Raw genomic sequence first — 23,165 nt, 5'->3', positions numbered from 1 at the left:
CTTGATATAGTTTGTTTCATTACTTTGTTGCATCACTCCATAGTTTTAGGAAGATTTCAAACAACTTGATGAACTGAAATCTCCATTTGATGTAAAGTTAAGTATTTCATGTTTATTTCTAAAGATTAAGGAAATGGCACTTAAGAGAAAAAAATGTATTTTTTTAACTTATTCCTCGTAATCTATTCAACTTGTGATATTTCAGTGATTTCTACGTCAGATGATATCACCTACTCTGTCAACAGGTAAAAAAGAGCAGCTCTGGACAGAAGATACGAAAAGGTCAAAAGGAAGAATCTTGTTAACTTTTCAAGAGATTAGTAAAAAATATTGTTACTGGGAAGATGTCATTGGGAAAAAAAGAATTTGCATGTTCATCTGTACTGCCAAGAGTTTTATTGTATCACAGCAAGATCCTGCCAGTCACTTGGATCACTAAATAGCTGTCAGTACTGAAACATATCTGTTCTAGACATTAGAAAAATATCTGTAGCCTGTTTGACTTAATTCTATGCTTAAGAGCATTTTAAGGTTAATCTTACCCTCAATGACAGTTTTACTGGGTTGACTCCTACACTTCCCCGTTCCACGCTATTCCTCCACACCTTTGTCACTTTGCTCCATTAGCATTCAGGCACAACACCTGCATCCCTACCAATTCACAGTAAAAAGCTGTGTTACACTTTGGGGAACCTAAATGGGTATTTAATTTTAAAATGCAACAGGAAAAAAAAGGCTCAATACTTTACTAGCCATGGCCCTGTGCCAGCATTCTCCCACATACACCATAAGCCCTGAGGCCATAAGTCGTATTACCCAAACTATGTCCACTCCCAGGGCTGAAGGAGGGAAGGGAAGAGACAGGGATGTGCTAAAGTCACCTGGACAAGCAGACGGACAATCCTAATGACAGAGCTCTGACTGCTACGTGTGCTGATCAGGTACCTGGATCTGCTCGGGGTACAAGTTTACATGATTTATTCTCGAGGACCTGAAGTACAGCTTCACAATGCCAATATGAATGAGGTATTCGGCCTTTGTCCATTAATTACTATGCAGCTCCACAATCGTGTTCTCTGCCCTCCATCTCTTGAAAATTTTTGGAAATTAAAGGGAGGAAGGAGAAGACTTCTGAAACACCTGCGTGTGGGGGTAGGGAACAGGCTGAGAAAGCCAATAAGGTATAATTCACTTTTTCTGAACAAGATCTTTTTCTGTCTAAATAGCTGCAAGAAAATGTACGCTCAGTTATTGCAAGAAGGTATCCAAGATGCAATAAACAATCAGCAACAAGTCAAAAGTCAGAAACAAGTGGCACAGAAAGCTCATCTGAAGAGCTATATACAGATGCTAACTCAAATTACAGTAAAGAAAAATCCTGCTGCACAGTTCAGAAGTATGAATAACTATATATTATTATAATCTTGTCTCATGTACAGTTCAGGGGTATGAATAACAAACTATATATTATTTTAAAAAATCTTATACAATAAAGGTGGGTTGGCCACAAGCTATGGATGTACTGACTCTCTCTCTCTCTCTGTCCTGCCTGCCTGGCACCACATCTCCCCTCTTCTCTTTACTTATCTGTATGAGCATTTCGGTCTGCAGTCAGAAACACAATGTATCACACAATTCCCATTCTTGAAACAGATTTCACCCATAACAGAAGACAACATTCAGCTCTGTATCAAAAGGCACTTGCACATTATTAAAAACAAAAGAATTGCAGAGATTTGCATGGGAGCAGGTTAATCTCTTGAGGACAGCAAGTCCTCTTAATGTGTAAAGGGAGTTCTCCTGTAACATGAGGCAAAGATGGGAGTCTATGTTTCGTCCAGCTGCACTGAACACTGAGTGTGTTTCGGTAACTCGCAGTCCTGTATTGCTTTTCTGTCTTCAAGTGCAGAGCAAGAGAGTATCTCAATGTTCCACTTAGTCAAATCCTTTCTACACAATCTCAAACTAAATGTCAGTGTGATACTTTTACTCATCAGAGGTTAAATTGGGGACAGGTAAAAATGGAGCATACTGCAATACGCTGGATCTGATTCATTATTCATGTAGTCTAGTGTACTGTCCCCATGAACATCCAGTACCATGTGCCAAAAAGGATATGTACTGCAGACCTAAAGATTTCATTTTAAACTGTTGGAGAAAGAGAATTTTGAAAGGTAGGATTTTAATGTTCCAAAGTGCAAGGTGGACATTCTTTTTATCCACAGAAATATCCACTCCATCTTAGGAGCTTATTTAGTTTGACATGAGTGACAACCTGGTGCAAAAAGTTTCTCAGAGATCACCTTTGTCTCATCAGGATGTTGAGAACCCCCATTTACAAACAACTGTGCATCTTCATAACATTTGCAGAATTACAGATCAACAAACTTTGAAGTGAGACTTCTCCCACAGCACGAAGCAAGGAGCCTTTCCCAGTGAGTTATCATGCAGGTTTTGCCAATTATTAAAAGCAAGCCGTGACAGGTAAAAGCAGGAAGATAATGCCTGGGGAACAGAGATTTTTATAAAGGTTAGAGGCAGCACGGGCAATATTGGTTGCAAAAGCAATCCAGGCAAAGACAAACACAACAAAGGACAATTACAGTTAACTACACATAACATCCTACATGACATGGATGGAGACTTAAATGATGAGACATTTTAACAGTGCCATAGCAATGGATGCCGAACACATCATCTGCATACCACCACAGTAATATGGAATTGATAATTAACACAACAAAGGCATACTACAGCAAAAGAGATCTCACAACAATCTCCCAGTCCACTTTTTGGGAAACAGATTTCACATTCAGATTTAAAAAAAAAAAATTCAATACTTTTAGTGCTTTCTGAACTAACTTTAACGCTTAGCACAAAATTTAGGTAAATTTAAACTGCTTGAAGTCTGTACTGCAATCTTTCTTTAACACCTACATACACCCAGCCTGTATAAAGGAGGACACTGAGTGTGTCTGTTCTGGTATATAAAACACTGGTCATTTAGCTGTGTAAATAAGGTGACATCCTAGGTAATTAATGTCTTGGTCCCTGCTGAGTTCCTGTTTTTTCTTGTTTCCTGCTTTGCTCCTGGAAAATAAGAGAGTCTAAACCTCAGGCTTCTACTATCAAATGGAAGTTTTCATTTTGGAGGGTTATAAAACAGCAATAGGCAGGAGTGATGACAGGACAGGCAGGATTAGCAGAAGGAAGGAAAAGAAGTTGCTGAATGGAAGAACAAGAGAAAGGAAAGTGCCATTTCTACACACATGACAGCAGCTCGTCAGCCAGCAAGTAACAGCTGCCACTCAGCAACACTTCTGTCTCCTTGAAGGACACATATGCCAGCAGCTGCCATGAGCAAAAGGAAGTTTAGTCACTTTACAAGCTGTATTTACTGGTTCCATTCTTCCATTTTCATTAAACATATGACTTAAAACTAGTATCACTAGCATTCACTGGTCATAAAGGTTATACAGCCTTTCAAGCTCTCAGTTTTAACAGCGATTTCTGCCTATCCTGGTCTTTTTTCACCAGCAAAACATTCAGGAGAGCTACAGAACTACAATGACACATTTAAATATAATGTACCCAAAATAAGTTGGCCCTCACAATTTCACCTATCTACAGAAGAGTGCTTGGAGATCAGAGTCTCGATATTTTTAAGAAAAGGTGTCTGACTGTACAGTAACTCTCCTGCTTGTCATAAGATAATTTGCAGCACTAGAAGGCACATTGTTGGATATCTTGTTAAAAAAACAAAACAAAAACCAAACAAACCCAAAACCCCACACGCAATGTAGAATTACTAGAAAAAACAGGGCTCAGAAGGAACGGCAAGAGTTCATCTAATCCGTTCCTTTTTCCATCAGGATAAATTCCATCTCCATCATTCCTGGCAGATGCTGTATCACCACTTTTTAAAGACTTCCAGCGCTGCAGTACTATACTATCCCCAGGAACATATTCTAGTGCTGCACTTTACTTTTTTTTTTGCTAAATAATATTTCCTAATACTACTCCAACACTATTTTCTAATGTCCAGATTGAAATTGCAATTTAAGGCTAATACCTCCTGTTCTGTGTCCCATAGACACGGAAATCATGGGGTTTTTTTGCCTCTAACTCTTTGCACAGCCTTCAACACTATTTAGCTCACACTGCTGTCGTGTCTCCCCTTAGTCTTCTCATTCCCATCTCATTCCTTCTCTCTTTCCTCTCGCGTTATATTTTCTTGAAGTGTAGCACCCAAAAATGGTCAAAAGCAGTCTCACAAGTCAGCAATGACAGGGATCCCAACTAGCATGTCTGCTTGCGGTAACGCAGGAAGAGAACTTTGTAGGTAAGACTCTGTATAATGCTCTAATTTTGCTTCTATCATATATGATCAACGGGCCTCAGAAAGAAAAATATCTAGGCTGAATTTAGGCCAAATTATTCATTCTGTGAACAACAATATAGACAGTTTTGTTTGCTGTTAGAACGGTTAAAAAAAATCATCTAAAGAGTAGTCAAATGATGGATATTTTCTTGCTATTTTTAGGAACAGTACAATGGAAATGCAGACACCAGTTTTCCTCAGTGCTGTGATTACATGTAAGATGTCAAGAGCATTTTACTTCACAAGTATGTGTTTTAATACCAGTAAAATGTAAATGCATGCAGAGGAGCACAGTATACATAATAATATAAAAGTGGAAGACTTCTGAGCATTGCTCAGCCTGTTCGCTCTCCTTCCACATGTAACAGCCCCAAGGCAAATATTTCCATTTCCTGGCGCTCTTCACTATGCCATATCCAGAGCTTAGTTGTGCCAGTGACTTACACAATATTATGAACGATGCAGTACTTTGCAATTCTACTTGTCACGATTACACACATCCTTCCTACAGATCGCCCTAACTCTGCTGCTTTCAGCAGCTGACATTCTGAATTGCTTTGAGAGCAGCAAAGCTTAGCCCAAGAACTGCTACTCCAGCCCTGGCAGATGTAGCCCTTCCTTAACTTGCACCTCAGGCTTTGCTAAGCTGCCAACTTTGCTCCCACTGGGCAATTAGCACGCCACAGTCCGTAATATCTTACTCTGAGTGAAGGTACTAACGACACATATTGGAATATTTTTCTAACTTACGTATCTCCTGGGAACATTTCAACAGTCTTCAGGATCTAAGCAGATGATGTTTTAGGCAAAACTGCTTCTCACAGGGAATATTATTTAGGAAATATTTAAATATTTGCTCTCTTCTGTGTTTGCTATGTCAAAAGACATCAAAAGGCCATTCACAATAACACACTACGTAAGATACCAAAACAGTCCAATGAATTACTCCTGATTGAAACGTAAGCATGAGTAAAATGAACATTTCTCTACTCAATTTAGTGCAAGAGATGAAGGATCTTCTGTCAGTTTCACCAGGATTTGTTGGGAAAAAGGAAAAAATTCACCTTGCAGAGTTTCCAGGCGTGTGGACATTTGTTTCAAAACTGTGTCAAAGTTATTTACAAACTCCCTTTCTTCAGAAAATGACAATAGGAAGCAGCCCACCCTCCAGAAATAAATTTGTATCAAGAGAAGATTTCTGATTTCTAAGGGGCCTGCCACATTCTACCAACACTAAGCTATACATTGCAGATACTTTGCTCCTTGAGTGCTGATACTCACAAATCCAGATGCATAAACAAACGGCCAGAAGGGTAGAATCAGAATAAAATTCTTAGACAAATAATAATGTCAGGTTGCTTATATAGTAACTTAATTTCTACTATATATGTGTACTTCAAAATCTTCACTGTGGTACCACTCTACCTTCTGCATTTATCAGCTAATTATATCACTTTATATTCTATAAAGATGAGCTGCTAACCAGTCATTGTAAATGATAAAGAAAAATTAAAAGATGAAGTCTACTGGACTGTCATGCAAATCACTTCGTGCTGATACACAATATATTCAAAACAGTTGCCACCTGCCTCCTTCAAAAAAGGATAATACTGTTTTGGTTTGCCTTTTTAACTATTTGTCTTGTTTCAGCCACAGTGCAAATTTTCACCTGGTCATTTCACACAGGCACTGAAAGAACATCCAGTCTTCTAAAGACTGAACTCACATCTTTGGTACTAAGCTCAGACAGACATTTAGCTCTGGAGAAAAAAACAATTAAAAAAAAAAAATACTGACAGTTCAATCAGCTGCATACTCCTCCTGCTGACATTCCCATTTATACAAAATGACAGGTGCCAATGGTGGCAGGTGACAACTTTGAATTTTGTATTTAAAGCTCTGACTATACATTGATTCTATTTAAAGCACTGAATTTATAAAGGTAATCAGCTTCAATATTGCCCGTGTTACCACAGACCCATCACCCTCCTTGAAATGAGCAGTTTGATCATTCCTGGTCAAACCCCCCATGATTAGAGCACCTCCCTGTGCTGCCAGTATTGAGAACAGGGACTGTACCGTCCGGCGTTGCCTGCTGACGGGGTTTTTTACATTTGACGTAATCGTGGTCAACTGGAGTGGCTGTGTAAGGTGGGGATGTCAGACCTGGACCGGAGGATGAGGGGAGGGAAGTCCCAGGGCCTGGCACTGTTCCGGCTGAAGAGTGAGAGTCTTCATCAATCATGCAAGCTTTTTCCCTGGGACAGGGAAGGAGGAAAAAAAGAAAAAAGAAAAAAAAAAAGTGTAACATCCTGGGGACATATACAGAGAACAAAAGGAGACTACATGTTCTTACAACAGGAATCAAATCTTACTAACAAATTCTAAACAACAGATATTTTAGCACAGGTTATATTCCTGACTTGCCACTGGTCAATAGTAAAACATTTCTTTATTTTGTAGTTGTTAATGAGAAAAATTATGAGGACTAAAGTCTCTTATCCTTTAAAATAAAGGCCATTTGCTTTTGCATTTGTTAATAGTTGATTAAAAAAATTAATTTTAATAAATAAAAAATGGCTTCCAAATGGAGGACAATATCAAAATTGTTCTATTTTGTTCCCTTCCAGTCTACACTGTGCCAATTATTGATAAGATCTCAGAGCTGCATATAATCTAACTGCTTATGATACCTGAAAACTGCAAACATCAGAATGAATTCTAATCACTTTGGTTCATATTTCATTCAGCTTCTTTTTAATAGCTTTTCATACAGTAGTTTATAAGTATTCTTTCAGAGGATACTCCTGGAAATTAGCACTCACTTTTCTGCAACTTTTGGGGTGTTCTTCTCCTCACCCCTGGCAAATGGTCCCTCAGAAGCTTCTTTCATGAAGCTAACTAATATCTCTGCATCTACTCCAGAGTCTGGTTTCCCCACAAGTTTCAAAATAGAAGCATGAAGTCGAAAGTATACCTAGAAAACACCAAAGTCCACTCGGTCAGTAGAATTCATAGCTCTGCAACCTGTACAAATAATCTGTTCTCTGTAGAAACTGCAGGAGCTAATAAAGACAGTCATCCATTATGTAAACTTACCTGAATAGGACTTTTCCTGCCTTTGAAAGTTGCTTGTAAATTACAAGATCTGAAACCTGTAAAAATTTTATAATTGCAATCTATGGAGTACAACAATGAAAGCAGACCTGGTCTTCCTGGAAGCAACTCACCACTGGCTATGTTCTACATCCACTATTTTTACCAGACGACACAGTGAAAGCAAAAGTGTTATGACTACTATTCCAACTCATGCATGAACTTTATGCTTTCATGGGTATGAGATGCAGGTGAAATCCTAAAGGGGACTGACAAGAAAGCTGGAGAGAGACTTTTTACAAGGGCATATAGTGACGGGACAAGGGATATTGGCTTTAAACTGAGAGTAGATTCAGAATATATATAAAGAAGAAATTCTTCACTATGGGGGTGGTGAGGGCCTGGGACAGGCTGCCTAGAGAAGCTGTGGACGACCCATCCCTGGAGTGTTCCAGGCTGGGCGAGATGGGGCTTTGAGCAGCCTGGGCTGGTGGAAGGTGTCCCTGCCCATGGCAGGGAGATGGAACTAGATGATCATTAAGGTCTCTTCCAATCCAAACCATTCTAAGATTCTATGAACTGTGTGCAGCAAAATCCAGCAGTAGAAATTCTGCTGGTCTGTCCCATATGGAGACTCTTTAAAGTAAAAGCAGCCTGAATAACAGGGTCTAGTTTATTCCCCAAATTAGTCTTGTAAATGTTGCCAGATGCAGAGCACCACGTATGTATGCCTAATAACACAAACTAATAAGAGCTGGTGTTCCATTATCTGTAGAGAACAAGGTTTTCAAGCTTAATGTATTTAACTTTCTTTTACCTCCAACGCTTCCATGGCAAGTTCTGGTGGATTATGGTAGTGAATCTTCTTTGGATACCGGGCAGCCTCCTCATGCAAGTAATGAGCTGCCTGTTTGTAGTGAAGCAGATAGACAACAGGAGGCTGTTTCTGCTTCTCTGCGATCTTTCCCAGCATGTAGTGAATAAGCCACTCCTCTTCATCGCCGTCTCCCTCACAGCGAGATGCTGACGTAAAACACAATTTGGCTGTCTCCAACATACTGTCTCGACGCTCTTCCATCTGCGATCGAACAAAGTGTTGAGAATACATGAATTCACTGTGGATGGGATGTAAAATTCTAAAAATACACTCCTGCATATGAAGGTGTATAAACAGGGTACACCATTTAAAATATTTTCAACTTAAAGACGCAGCACATATCCAAGTGATTGAATACATCCTCACGACCCACATAATGTGTTTATGGATAAGTTTTTGTTCATTCCAGTAACTGCTGACACAGGTAATCAGAACAAAACAGTAAGCCAGAAGTGTAAGAATATGCATATGAACACAAATCTAAAAAATAACAAACCAATGTACATGTCTGCAAAAAGTAATTTTACCACTTTTTCAAAGCCGTAATTATCTTAACTCTTCAAAGAAAAAAGATTACTTGTTTTGTTCTGCAACTAAAGCCTGCTAGAGCCACCATGGACCACTATCATTTGTGAAGAAATGTAGTTCATCTTGCTTGCAATGCATCTAATTTTGAGCTGAATATGGCAAGAATACTTTTTTTTTCCCCAAAGAAATTAAAACCAGCAGCATAAATTAAGGTTAGCTGCCAATAAAGTCACATAAAAATAGGTCAAAAGATGCATTAACGTCATTTTCTCTCTTTGAAAAAGAAGTTTATAAATTCAAATTGTTGAGCTATAACAGTATCCTAAGCACTTGTTGCACTTCAGGAACTATACAACAACCTTTCCTTTCCTAAATATTTTGTAAGGAGAGGAGAATAATAAGGTTTTTATGTATGAGAAGCACATTCCTGAAGAGATATATCCCTGGAAGGGAGATTATATTGTTCTGATTTATCTTTTATTATAATAGAGCTTCTCAGTATATTATGCCTTTTTAACATATTCACTTGAAAAAGGGAAAATTCAAGTAGTCAGAAATAAACATGCTAATTTAATCCACATAATAACTTTTTCATCACCATCATGCATAAAGAGGTAATGAATCTATAACAAGTTTTTCTATGAAAATTCTATCAAGCTCCTCATTTTGACCTATTGTTTGAGTAAATAGCCCAATAACATAAAAAAGGAGGAGGATGTCTTTAGATACAAGAGATGACATATGGACACAGATATCAGAGTAATTCCTGATCTTTTCACTATTTAAATATGCCTACTTTTCACCTTTTCCTGGAAGCACTGTATGACATTTACAGAAAGGTAAGGTAAATATAATTCCCCTTTCCAGAAGGTCACAAGATAATTCAAAGATCAGGCTCAAGCTAATTTTATACAGAAAAAGAAATAAAAAAACCCTTTAAATGCTGCTTGACACCAGCAGCTTATATGAATTAATATTAGCATTTCCAATATTATTTACTAACCACACAGTCTAATATGTGGTATACAGCACGTAAATACTTAATTTTAAAAGTTATTATGTCGGAAAACATAATTTAAAATATTTAAAATTTCACACTGCTCTCAGACAGATCCCACCTGCTGCACAACTTCAGGGGGGAGTTCTGATTTCCACTGCTTGAGCTGTCGCGATGCAAAAGAATGTAGGGCATAGGAAATGGTGCCGTACTCTATCCACAGCGAGAGGTTGGAGCTGTCGATCTCCAGGGCTCGCTTGAAGCAGTTCAGGACAGGAGTGGAGTGCTTCCAGATCGGGCCGTCGCTTTTCAGTTCGTTAGAGTTCAACTTGTCCTGAATACGACTTGCTCGAGCCAGAGCCATGCCAGCCCACGAATCAAACCTGTGCAGGCAGGGACAAAACACAGGAACAATTTCCCCCCTAAACATCACACTGAATAGCACAGATAACATTAATTTTGATATATCCGCAACTTTCTCTTCCTTTCATCGTATGCTTTCTCAAAACATACTTCTGCATCTCCTCCTCCCCTCCTTGTGGAACAGAGACTGTATAGCCTGAATCATACTGATTTTATCAAAAAAATGTCGCAGAGTGGTTTCCTAATAAAGCACTGTCCCCAGTAATTGTCACGCATGAAAAGTGGATGAAACAACAAGGTTTATTTGCCATGCAAAAATAGCATATCTGTACTTCTAATGGCAGCACTCCCATCAATCTCTTTTCTCAGTAACCACACTGTCCTGCTCAGACATCGTCACCCTGTATTTCTGCAGGCCAGCAGACAACCATTCTGACATTCTGGACTGTTGGACTGGACTGCGAATGGTCTTTAGCATCATTTTCCAACATAATATCACAAAAACCAAAATGCATTCACGTAGGAAAATTCTGATGAACAACAGATTGGTTCCTGAGGGGACTGTTCAGGATCTAGTCCTTTGTTTATTAGATCATTGGCAATACAGTCTGAAGAGCAGCTTCCACGTTCCATAATCCTAAATTAACATTGGGGGTCAATGGCTCTGGAAATTTTCAGTTTTACCATGATTCTGACACTAAAGGAATAATCATAATGTTCTCACATTTTTTGCTTGTAATTTCTTGCTGATTTCAATTGAAAACCCATTTCTGGGTCAAGTGACCTCAACAGTCAGATTCCTGAGGGGAATGGAAGGGAAACTGTAACACAGACATTTGAAGTAGTAACATCTCATAAGACTGGGCTAAAAATACTATGCTACCACATAAAGCATCTTCTGAGCAACCAAATGTCATACGTAAAAGTAAGAATGCATTCCGCTGTCATTTATTTATGAATTTAGGTTTTAAAGTATCAAAACTACAAAAAAATTGGTTGTTGGGGTTTTTTTGGTAATTTATCAGGCTTCAAACAAATTCTTAGCAATCTGCTAATCAACAGTTCCCCAACTAGAAGATTCAATAAGATTAAACTACAGCTATTTCTCTGTAGATTTCACATGTAAAATTGCTCTGTGCCTTCATGTTCCCTAGTCTCTGTTACGTGACTGGTTTTAGAAATAGTTTTCTTGTCTCAAGTCTATCAACCAGGGTTTTTGTCACTGACTCTGATTTATCAACCTTAAGGATAATTAAAATGATAGCTTACATCTAATACATAAAGTCTATATTTAAGCAGTACATTTAGAGATTATTTAATTTTATTTTAGAAGACTTATTCAAAACATGCTTTATTTTTAAGATGAGAGCTTAATCTTGGTGGTATTCCAGTAAGTTGTAAATTAACAAGAAACAAGGTGGTTTAGTTCAAATATCACTAAGATATTTTACTTGAGCTTGCATTCTCTGAGTAGTTCTCTAGCAGCCCTTCCCAGTTATTCGTAATTTTAAGACAGACATCCCCCACTTTCATTTTTTTGTTTTAATTTCAAAACAATCAAATATTCAGCACTAGGTTGTGGGTTTTCTTTTGTTTGTTGGGTTGTTTTACTTTTCAGTACCGAAAGAAGTGAAAAGAATGAATGATATGCAGCTGGATTCAATAATACTGACCTGTTTGGACAAATACAAATGTCATGCATGTAAAATTTAATGGCCTTAGACTGTTCTTTATTCTTGAAATGATAGTCTGCCAGAAGATAGTACAACTCAGTCACTACTGGTGGAGAATAGTCTGCACCATCCGGGAGAGAGGGTGCCTGAAAATAAAGGTTCATATTAAATAAGCTGCACACTTGCTTCTTCCTTGTGGTGAAAGTAGCCTTTTCATCACAGAATATGAAGGCATAAAATACAAAGACAGTGAAAGCATTCCACAGATACACAGAGCACTTACAAACATTAATGAACATCTCATACTGACTCCATATTAATTAATATTACATCTTGTCATTCCAAGACTAAAAGCTTTGGTGGTGTCATTCTTATTTCATTTAAATGCAGTTACCTGAGGAGATGCAAGGTAATGGAATAAATCATTCCCCTAACTATCTCAAAGTCAACAGAAAAATAACAACAGGAATTTTTACTCCTTTCAATTTTATTTTTTTTTTTAAAGCAATTAATTGTACCTTGCTGCACGTTCCTTCAATATAGGCAGATACAGTATCCAGGCTCAGCATAGGCTTGTCTGTTCGAGGAACAATAGTAGCAGTCTTCTTCAAAAGGTTGGCCAAATCAGCAGACACAGTACTGGTTTTGTAACTATCAAATTCCGGAAGGGTTTTAGGCTTAAAATATTCAAACATGAACAAAGCATCTTCCCACGTTAGATCAACCTGAAGAGGGAGGTAGATGAGAGGGGAAAAAAAATCATCTCAAATTCGAAAGTCTACTATTGATGAGTTTCTATGGCTTTTCTAGTTCATGAGAAAATATATATTACTCTAGCAGGAAACAAACCTCCCAATAACAGAACAACTAAAGGTTTCATTAATTTATGCTGCTCATAAATATAGCATACTGCTCATCAATTTAGAAGACTAAGGTATTTGGCTGTAACTTAGGGTCACTGAAAAATAAAGTCATTCTACTTGCTTAGAATAGTTGCTCAGAAATGTTGTTTATAAGCAAGAACCAACTGCAAGCATCCTGAATGACACTGAGATCATGGGTAAGATATGGAGGAGAAAAGCTCTACACTTCCCATTTCAAATGCAATTAAGAAAAATACACTAAATGAGGCAAAATTCTGAGACTCAAAGGTACTTTCAGAATTTCTTCATTTTCCCGTCACTTTCTTTCTTGAAAACAGTAAAAAAAAATTTACAGTTCTCTTCTGCTAGACTAAGTTTTTCTCCTCTTATTGTTCATCATACTCCTTACAGTAAATTTTGCTTCTATACTGAAAACACGGAAGTTGCATTACTAAAAATCAATCTGTCAATGATTGTAAGAAAAGTAAGAACTTTTTCATCCAGAATTGGGGAGGGGAGGGGGCGGGCAGCAGAGTGCAATCTTCTTATACTTCCTTTTTTCTTACTTATTCTCATTTTCCTATTATGTTAATTTTCTAATAGGTAAGTTTAAGAGACAGAATTCACAAATATTCAATGAGTAGTAACATAATATTTGTGTATTTAAAAAGGTCTGTTCAAAGGAGCCAGACAATTGTTTGCTTTTGAAACCGTTTTTCACTTATAATTCTCTGATCACTTCTATTGGGTAAATGCTAAAATCATCTGAGGTTTTTTTTAACAAAATCAATGACGTTTCAAGGCATAGGATTGCTGACCTGTTTTTCAGTCCCTTCCTTAGTACTACAACCCTCTTCCCAAGGCACTCTGTAGTAGTTCTTCTCCCAAATTAAACTGAATTTCACACATTTCTTACAAAGAGCTCCAAAATATTCACCATCACAGATTTCAAAATACGCTATAATATAATTTACTTGCATAATTTTTAACAGTGCCATTTTTCACATTCATAAACTGCAAGGTTGGCTGCTAAAGATTTCTTCTCTCAAGCTGACTTTTTTCCTCTCTACTTTTCCTCAACCTCGAACTTCTTCTCTGCTGAAAACAGGAAAGTCATGGCTCAATAAAATGGATTTGGCAATAGTTCAAAATGGCAAACAACTGCGAATAAGACTATACTACCATTTCATTTCAAATATCTGACCCTCTACATTCATAAAGGCTTCCATATTTTTAAAATGAGTTTATTTTCTACAACATGTAAAATACATAAGTTTTACAAGGAAAGAGAAGTAATCTTTCTCCAAAATATATTAAGGTACATTAAAACTAAGCAAGGTTGTATTTTTCATCACTTCAGGATATTCCACTGACATTCAAGAATATATATCTTACCTGCTGTACTGAATGTTCTTCTAGGTACCTTGCTTTGCTTTTCTTGCTAGGGAAACCATATAAACAATAAAAACACTGTTCCAAGGCTGTTTCCAGCTCTTCCTTGTATGGATGAGTGTCTTCAGAAGTGGATGCTGCAAGTTCTTTTTGTAGTACCTGAACCTACAAGACCACAAATATCAATGAAAAAATCATCTGCAAGCTGAAGATTGTGTCACGTTACCTCGTTGTCTGAAGGCAGGTAACGAAAAGCTACATTAAGGAACTAGGCGCGTTTTTCCCCAATTACAACCAAATATTACACATTTTCTGTAAACTAGTCTGACACAAGTAATTTTAATGGCACTGTAACTGCAACGAATCACTTTTTTTCCTCTGTTAATTTATGAACTCTTTATTCAGTGAGATTCGATATCAGCTTAATGTTACACACTTAAGATCATTCAGAGTTTTCCACCACACGCAAAGTTGCTTCTGTGAATATAAACACTGCAGTTTGTCAGCCCAACCCTGAGAATAAGGGAGAGGCACAGAGGAACTTCTGCCCTAATACACACACATCAGTTTCCTTTGCATGGAAAAAGGTAGATGGAGAAGACTTTGTGGGAAAAGAATGGATGGCTACTGAAAATCTGGCTAAAAGGGACAGAGAATTGAATAGTAAGAATAGTATTCTACAGATGGCTACACACCAAGGAAAGTGGCTGGACTGATCCCAAATGACTGCACACTGTAGCAAGCTGCTATTTTAAATTCAACATTACAAGGAAAAGTACCCATCAGTAACGTATTTTGGAAGATGCTATTGGCTTTCCTGACACTACAGACACTGCACATCATCACAAGGCAAAATTCTCTTGTTCTACATGTAAGAAGCTCATCTGTAAGTGCTGGGACTAAATATAAGATGTTAATTCTCTTCTGTTTAAAAGAACTGTGCTAAGAACAAGGTTCCATTTATTAAGAGCCGAAACCCTTAAAAATAACAGTAAAGACAATTCTTTTAATGAAATTTTGAGTCACAGCTTTTAAATTCTTTGCAGTAACCCAGAATTGTTCTTAATGATTCAGACTGACTATTGCTAAAGGACTTAACTGCATATCAACATCTCTTGCACACCACCTTCAGCCACAAGCAGTATAACGTACTTGAGCAGACAGTTCATCCACAGAATGTGATCATTTAATACTAGTCTATAAAACACACTTTTTGTTTAACATTCTGGAAGCTGCCTTTCTCTTGAAATAATTCATCCCATTTTATCTTTGTCTTTCCTTACCCTTCCAACATCCTCTTGTCTCTGAAAACTAAATCCTTGTGCTCTACAATACTATATTACATTTTAGTTTAAGAAGCAGGCAATTCTGTGACTGAAAATTGAAGATTTTGTTCAAAGCACCTGATGACATTTGCAAAGATCTAGCAGTAAGTACATTCCTAGCTCTCAATTACCTGTGGTTTATCCAGGCTCACAGGCCACACCACCAGACTCCTCAGGCTGTGGGTACATGCACACTATACAGACACAGTTCAGATTTGTCACTCGGGAGCATTGCATTTGAGGGCAAGCTGGACTCTGGAACCAGGCTCTGTTTCCACGAAGCACAGTGCCTCAGCTAATAAGCCCTCTCAAGCCGAGGCAGATCCATGCAGCTACAGCTCAGGTGTATCAGCATTATGCTCCTAACATCAGGGAGACCGAAAAGAGCAGGATGCGGAGATAATCTAATAGTCCTGCACTGAATCGGACTCGGTTCAAACACTGTTCATTAGCTCCAGCCCTGCCGGGGTGAGCCGACTCCTGCAGAAGCCCTCAGGCTCTCCAAGCCATCCTTCCCAGCCATCTAAGTCACTGTCCTGAACACGCCGCTGCTCAGACACAGGTGGATGCGGTCTGGCACTGAGCCGTGGCTAATAAGCTCCAGGGAGTGCTAAGAAGGGGAATTAAGAGATTCCTGAGTACATCTGTGCAGAACTAATCACGGTTTTCTCTTGGCTGAAGGTAATAAACCTCAATGAAGTCAAGCTGAATCTGTAAAGTGCCACTGAAATATCCCTGCAGAGCACTGCCCAGTGAATGCCACACTGCTCTATTATCTGGGTTTTGCCAACAGCCAGGCTACCCCAGACCGCCAGCACAATTTTACTTCATATGAATTTAAACCACTTCAAGCTTCATCTGAAAGCAACAATTATAGTATTTTTGGTTAAAAAAATAAAAAAATTTAATGTACTGAGTTGCTCAGCATTGCTGCCAGCTATCCACATTCCTACTACCAACTATCCATATCTCTGCTGCATCCATTTTTATATTTAACATCTTTGACAACATGATAAAGTATGTCAAGGCTAATCACTCTGTGCCTTTCAGCCAGATGACTTTCAGAGGTTCCTTCCAACCTGAATTATTCTACAAAGCCAACACTTACATAGAACTTGAGCAGAGCACCATCTGAATTGCAACACCAGGATCTTCTTCCCAAATACTCATGAGCAGTGTTCAGCAGCATGAGCGAAGAAGGCAACATAGGGGTATCAGGACTCACTGGAATAAAGAAGTTGGTAAATATTTAAGAGTTAAATCCAACTCATCAATGCTTCATCTGGCAAAAAGAAGTTTCCTTGGTGATAAGAAAGCGATGTTTGCATACCCCTCTACTCTCTTCAGCCATTAAAATAAGATGACAAACAAGTATTTTGTTACTTGTACTTCAGAGCAAGATGGTAAGGAGTTCGGCTCCACACATAGAAGTGAATAATTAACTCACCTTCTTCTCCCTGGTTCTGCTGCTGCTGGCAGCAAAGAGATCGAAAAGCATCTTCCTCATGTTGGATGATCCTGTGCAGGATTATCCATGGAAGTACTGAGGAAACATAGGGTTCTTTTGGTTCTTCCTGGACTGCCATGCTGCAGTCTATGATCTAATAAAGAAACACATATTACACAGACAAAGTGATAGGAAACAAAAGTCAGGTGTGAATCCTTTCCAAACAACCCAAAGTTAGTAATGGGTTTTATCCTAAGGAAATAACCTAAAGTTGAGCCTCAGCTTCTCACAATGAGAGGCAGTAAAAGTCCTACAAAAAAAGATCAGCTGGTATGCAGAAGGATAGAAGATCCCTGCCTTGACATTCCCCTTGCATTGTCATTCTCCAACTACCTATTTCTCTGTTAATACTATGTATAAACAATCCAGAGTAAGCAAATGCACAGCATGAATTCTTAGTGTTAGTAGGCCTCATTACTGTAGAAGAAATTTATCGACAACCTACCAAGGAAGAACAACTTAATTAAAAGAATTCCTGAATTCTTTACCAGATTTTACAAGTCTTAAAGACCAACAAGAATGATTAACAGATGCTAAATAAACGATGTAACTGAATAAATTCTGAGCAACACGATGCTGTGTCATGGAACAGTTGTCCTATCATTCCTCACAGACAACTGCCCATTTTATTGCCACAGTGCCAGAAATTTCTGAAGTTCTACACTTTTCTCACATTCTTTCACACATACAACAGTTTTTCTATCAGTCTTTATGTAAATAAAGAATTGTACTTATTATTACTACAGAAAACATTTAGGATATTACAAGGAATACTCTGTTCTCCAGAATTCCATTACATTCCATAACACAGTGACACACATAAAACTTCACAGAATGAGGGTAAGATTTTGTGAGCAGTGAAGGTCCTGAGCTTTTACTGAAGTAAATGGAGATTTGAGAGCTGTGAGCACATCGAATTTGACATTAACTAGACTAGCTTCTTAACAACTGAAAAGTCTACCACTTGTTAGCTGGATGGGAAAATACTCATTCAGTAGTTTCAAGGTTTGAAAGTACCTAATTTAAAAGGCTAAAACTAGCTGTATTTGTAATGCTAGGAGCAGTCTGCACATCACTTTTTTTTTTTCCCTGCCCTCTTCTCATTACCTTCGCTATTTTACTGGAAAAACCCTTAGTTTGGCCAGCACTTGCAAGCAACTCTTACCATGTTCCCAAGACTTATGGGATCTTGTCTTCTAGCCCAAAGCATACACAGCCAAGATCAGTGCCATAGCTTACAAAGTGCACTCAGCCAGCTGAATCCGTGTTCGCTTTAGCACCATTTCAAACAGCATAATAAAATAGGGCTGTTCCTTGCGTTAGCTCACTACCATTCTTTCATTATTTTAGGCAGCTTGGTGTTTGAAGGTACCTGCTGTTACTGATTCTACAACAGGTATTCTCAGTGTCTCTCATGTACTGAAATGAAAATGAAGACCATGAAGGCAATGCTCATCTTCCCCTGACCTTCCCTCAACAAAAATGTACCCCAAAATGTCACTGCGAGTGGGTGGCAATTCAGTCACAGCACCTGTATCACGTCTGAAGGTCTGGAGCACAAAACAGCTCTTTCCTAGTGTAAGTGAACAGGTTACCTGAATCAGGTTGTTTGTTAATCGAATGAGGCTTGGTGTTACAGAAGAGTCTTTCAGGATGCTGCTGACTGATGATAATGAAGTATCTATTCCTGTGAGCAGTTGTGTTACCGTAGCAACCCACTCTTCTTTAGCAGAGGCTGCTGTCATATTAATCATCTGCTGAATTGCTTCATTCAAGGCAACTTCTGAGCATTCAAAGCATTGCTTGTAATCTTTCAGTTTGAGCAGGGAGTCCTAGGGAATGTAAATACAAAAAAATCTATTGTAAGGATGAAAGGTTTATTTTAAACCATGAATACACAGCAGGGCAAAGCAATATACTATATACGGTTAATGTAGTTACTTTAATGAAATGATAACAGACTACCTGTAAATATGACACTAAAAAAGAACAGTAGGAGGTGCATGGGCCCTGCACAAGAAATATACAAGTAGGATCTAAATTTCAAAAAAAATCATGCACTGAATCTTTCCGCTTTTATAAGAGATGCAAGGGAAAAAATACTGAGGAAAGGGATGACTGTAGATCTAAAATTCTAACAATATGCAGTTGAATAGAGGCCCCACAGAAACTGCATTTGGATCTTTACGGTCTTGTGCTACCATTTTATTACTTCATAAATAACAAAAAAGCAACTATAAGGCTAGCAGTATAGGAACATTCTCCTGCTTCTTTCTACTTTGCCAAGTTTGGGTCACCAGATGGCATGGAGGCTGCAGGATCTGGTTCAAGCCAGTTAAAAGAGCACCAGCCTTTTTTTGTGCAACTTTTTTTTTTTCCCTGGAGAACTGATAGGTTCAAATTGTTCCAATAGCTGAGCTCATTTGTACACTTATTTTCATGGTGTCAAATGGACTAAATCTATACCAATTATACTGGATGTATCTATCAACAGCCTTTCATTCATGCAGGACAGATACACTAGATCATAAACCATTCACATGCTAGATCACTTTTAAGTTTCAGAATGGTTGTAAAATCACCATATAGTCAATATCGGCAAAAGCAGGAAGTATTCAGAGCAGATGCAGACAGCATGAATCCATCCACAGAATGTCTCTGCAAATGATTTCGGTTTATTTGAATTAATAATTTTTCTGGCCATTTCAGGTAGGCCTCAGACACCTGGTATCTTTAGCCACATCCTCAGTCAGCAAAAGTCGGCATATTGCTGTTGATGTCGATAAAGCTACACTGCTCACACCATTTCTAGATTTGGTTCCGCGTTTTGCTTTGTAGTAAGACTTATTAACCATTAACACCCACTGTAGAAAGCCTTTCATCCTGTTTTCAGAAGTCTTAATCTCTTACTAAAACAGTTATTTTAAGAAACAAAACAAACCTGTAGGAGAAGCAGCTGTGCTGGTCTCTCTGGTATGGATGTTACAAACTCCAGATGTTTCACTCTGCCATAACCATTAAAGCATAACGTTGGACGAAGCAGATGCACGACTGCATTATAATCCCCAGCCTCATGCAGTCGCTGGATCTCTTCCAAAGACTGGCATCTCTCCAGAGATTTTAGGTTCTTTTCAATCTGCAAACATCACAGATGACACAATCCAACTCTCATTTTGTCTTCACATGCATTTGCCAATGACATTTCACCTAACAGCTTAGCGTGAACTCTAAAGCTACACCCAAGAATACAGACTAGGAAGGAAACACCTGCTATGTAACACCTCACCCGTTCCACAGATTTTTCATTATTATATAGTATATTACTTTAGTACTACAAAAATTTTAAGCCTTTTTGCCTCAAATCCCAAAATCACGCATTTCTACACTGCAAGAACACATCCACCAGATGGACTTCAAAGTGAAGACAGCATCTCCTGTGTTGGAGTTCACTCTCCAAAACAGCAATAGACAGCACCCAGCAATCCCTTTGTTGAAAACTGTATGCAAACTGTTATGTGGTAAACAGACTGCTGAAATAAAGAGCTCATTTAAGCAATGGTGAAATTTATGTTTAAGAACAGAAAATAGGACACTAGTCTAATAATCTACTGTTCTACATGCAGATACTCTAATATTTTTATTTTGCATAAAAGCAATCTTAATCTGTACAGGACCAACAGATCAAAAAGATGTCTTTTTGAAAAGATGATGGCCTTGACATCATCATTAAACTATGAACCTGTCCTTTCACTCTTAGAAAAATTCTAGGACAGATACGGTAAAGTTCCATCACAAAAGAGATAATTTATAGATGACCTTGAAACCGGGACGGATGGAGCAGGGAGAATACACCTGCGAATGAATACTTACCTCTTCTAAAGAAACAACAGAATCAACATGTAGATTAGGTAACCGTATCACAATGCTGCCTTCATTGCCAGCTTTAGCTTGCATTGTACTGGAGCTCTGTAGCATTTCAGTGCATATATCATAGTTTTCGAGTGCCTGTTCCATGTCTCCCTACAGAAACAGTACAGAAGAAAACAAATAAACAAAAACCCCTAGAGTTCTGCCTGTGGCAACAGTTTTTAAAGCATGTAGAAAAAGTTTAAATTCAGTACAAGCGCTGCCAGTATGATTACTGTACATCCTCCCAAATAAAAAATAAATCAAATTGACACTCTCCAATTAAAAACAACAAAAAAAGGAAAAAACAAAAGGCAGTATATCTTGCCAGTGACTTTAATAACAGGTAAAACAAATCAGAGAAATAGAATTCAGCTTGCATAAATTTGAAAGATTAAATTGGATTGCTAAAATCTCTTTCCTTATAAAAACGGAAGAGTAAAACAGTAGAAATAACTCTTCCATTTGTGCAAATAAAAACACTGAGTCAAGAAACATTCTTATATTCTGCAAAGTGAATGCATTCTACTTGTTCTGCCCAGCTGAAGTAGATACTGAAGTTGAATGGCCAGGAGAGAAATGCAAGCTGTGCAGACAAAACAGAATTCTGTACAGCTGGAGATGGCAGTAGCCATAGAGGAATTCTCATTTTTCATCAAGTAAGTTTATTGGAAAGGAATCCTTAGATGCAAAAACTAAAATGGAGAAACTGGTTAGATAGTTCACAACTGACTCACATCATTAGTTGACAATTGACTTAAACATCATTGATGCACAAACTCTTTGATGTCCTGAGGAAGCAATGCTTGGAGAAAAAAAAAAAAAGACTGGGATCAAATAATATTTCTTTCAAATTATTCCCTTAGTGATAGGTCTAAAGCCCTCTGCGTCAAAATCTGCATATTAAATTAAACTTCTCCAAAAGAAGAATCGTGTTACCTTGAAAACGCAGAGAGGAGAGTAATTAAACATACAGTTTGCTTCAGCTGAAAGCTGCATTTTGGACTGTCTGGGACTTCAATAGTATCCACTAGCACAGGTCTCAAAAAGTCCATGTTTTGCAGCTACACATTACTACTTCAAATAACTTTGGTCCAAATATATTTTAAGCAGAACACAATTTAAACAGAGACTTACATATTAACCATATCTGAATATTAGCTTAGCATGTGAGACCTCCTACTTAATTTCCACCTCTACCCTTAGGCATAGTTAATTATTCAAAAAATAAAACGCAATCACTATGTTCTGAGCTCATTTTATCTGCACACGTAAGTGAGCTGACATTCCCAAATCAGCTGCAGCATCTCTGAACAACGTTGATTTTAATCTGGGAAAAGTTTTATTTGTTAAGTCAAAAGCAAAACAAACCTGCAGCGCTAGAAAGCGAGCTTTCAGCCAATACACCCGAGTGACAAACTCCATCCAGCCTTCCTCAAATAAATCTCGCTGTGAGGATGCAAACGACAGCTGCAACAGGTCTCCCAAGAAATGAGTTCCTGGGAAGTCAGGACCAAACTTCCCATTCACAGAGGCAGCAGGGCAATTTCGTGGAGAAACTGCAAATCAATTAATTGTATTTTATCATCAAGTTACTAGCACCCAAGAAAAGAGTCCTACATACTAGTATTTTTAAAGTCCTGATCTACTTTAAGGCAAACAACTGATAGACCAATAAAATGCAGATCTGAATAATATTCATTAAGAAAAAATAGCTCCAAGATCCAATGAATTCCTGGAAACACTTCTTCATAAACCTTGAGTGTTTTTACAGTCTGAAGAAAGTAACATCCAGTTCTCACCTGTAGAGCTCTTCCCTTTCGTCAGGAGCCACTGATCTAATTGCAGTTCCATGCAAGAAAGGCTCATCAACATCATATCCTTCACAAAAAGTATGGAGGTATCGAAAAGGAAGAAATACATTAAAAGAATTTTTTAAAAACCCACTAAATTTGCAATTTACTTCAAAGAAAACCTTCAACATGTCCTCTAGGGATTTCTATTCCCAAGCTATAACTACTTCTTCCTCTCTTTAAAGGTATACAATAGCATTTACAAATCAACAGGCATAAAACAATATTTAGAAGAAGGATAAAAAAAAAAATCCCCACTCGTGAAAGAAGGTAGTCACAACAGCTTTGCCTGATGTCAAAAAAAGTGACAACCTTATTTTTGTATCTGGCTGAAATAAAATTATGTTGACTTGCTAAATCATGCTTAAAGTATGTTTCCAGAATATAGTAAAAGTACTGATATT

At 38.0% G+C, this 23,165-nt stretch overlaps 1 protein-coding gene across 6 annotated transcripts in view; it reads right to left on the bottom strand.

Moving 5' to 3' along the window:
- Positions 1-23,165, bottom strand: part of CABIN1 (calcineurin binding protein 1) — a 105,423-nt gene that overhangs the window by 71,292 nt on the left and 10,966 nt on the right. For 5 of the 6 annotated variants that reach the window (XM_065646143.1, XM_065646149.1, XM_065646145.1 and 2 more), the window contains 14 exons: positions 22,711-22,789; positions 22,280-22,467; positions 20,873-21,022; positions 19,944-20,138; positions 18,598-18,834; positions 16,943-17,096; positions 16,604-16,719; positions 14,174-14,335; positions 12,434-12,640; positions 11,916-12,061; positions 10,001-10,262; positions 8,295-8,555; positions 7,207-7,358; positions 6,461-6,639 (listed from right to left, as the gene is read on the bottom strand). In XM_065646143.1, the coding sequence (XP_065502215.1) occupies positions 6,461-6,639; positions 7,207-7,358; positions 8,295-8,555; positions 10,001-10,262; positions 11,916-12,061; positions 12,434-12,640; positions 14,174-14,335; positions 16,604-16,719; positions 16,943-17,096; positions 18,598-18,834; positions 19,944-20,138; positions 20,873-21,022; positions 22,280-22,467; positions 22,711-22,789 (2,488 nt within the window). The remainder of the gene's footprint in view (positions 1-6,460; positions 6,640-7,206; positions 7,359-8,294; positions 8,556-10,000; positions 10,263-11,915; positions 12,062-12,433; positions 12,641-14,173; positions 14,336-16,603; positions 16,720-16,942; positions 17,097-18,597; positions 18,835-19,943; positions 20,139-20,872; positions 21,023-22,279; positions 22,468-22,710; positions 22,790-23,165) is intronic. The other variant, XM_065646147.1, reaches the window with a different exon arrangement.

Source organism: Caloenas nicobarica, chromosome 16 (genome assembly GCF_036013445.1).
Source record: "Caloenas nicobarica isolate bCalNic1 chromosome 16, bCalNic1.hap1, whole genome shotgun sequence".
NCBI lineage: Eukaryota > Metazoa > Chordata > Aves > Columbiformes > Columbidae > Caloenas > Caloenas nicobarica.
This window is presented reverse-complemented; position numbering and strand designations above follow the sequence as displayed.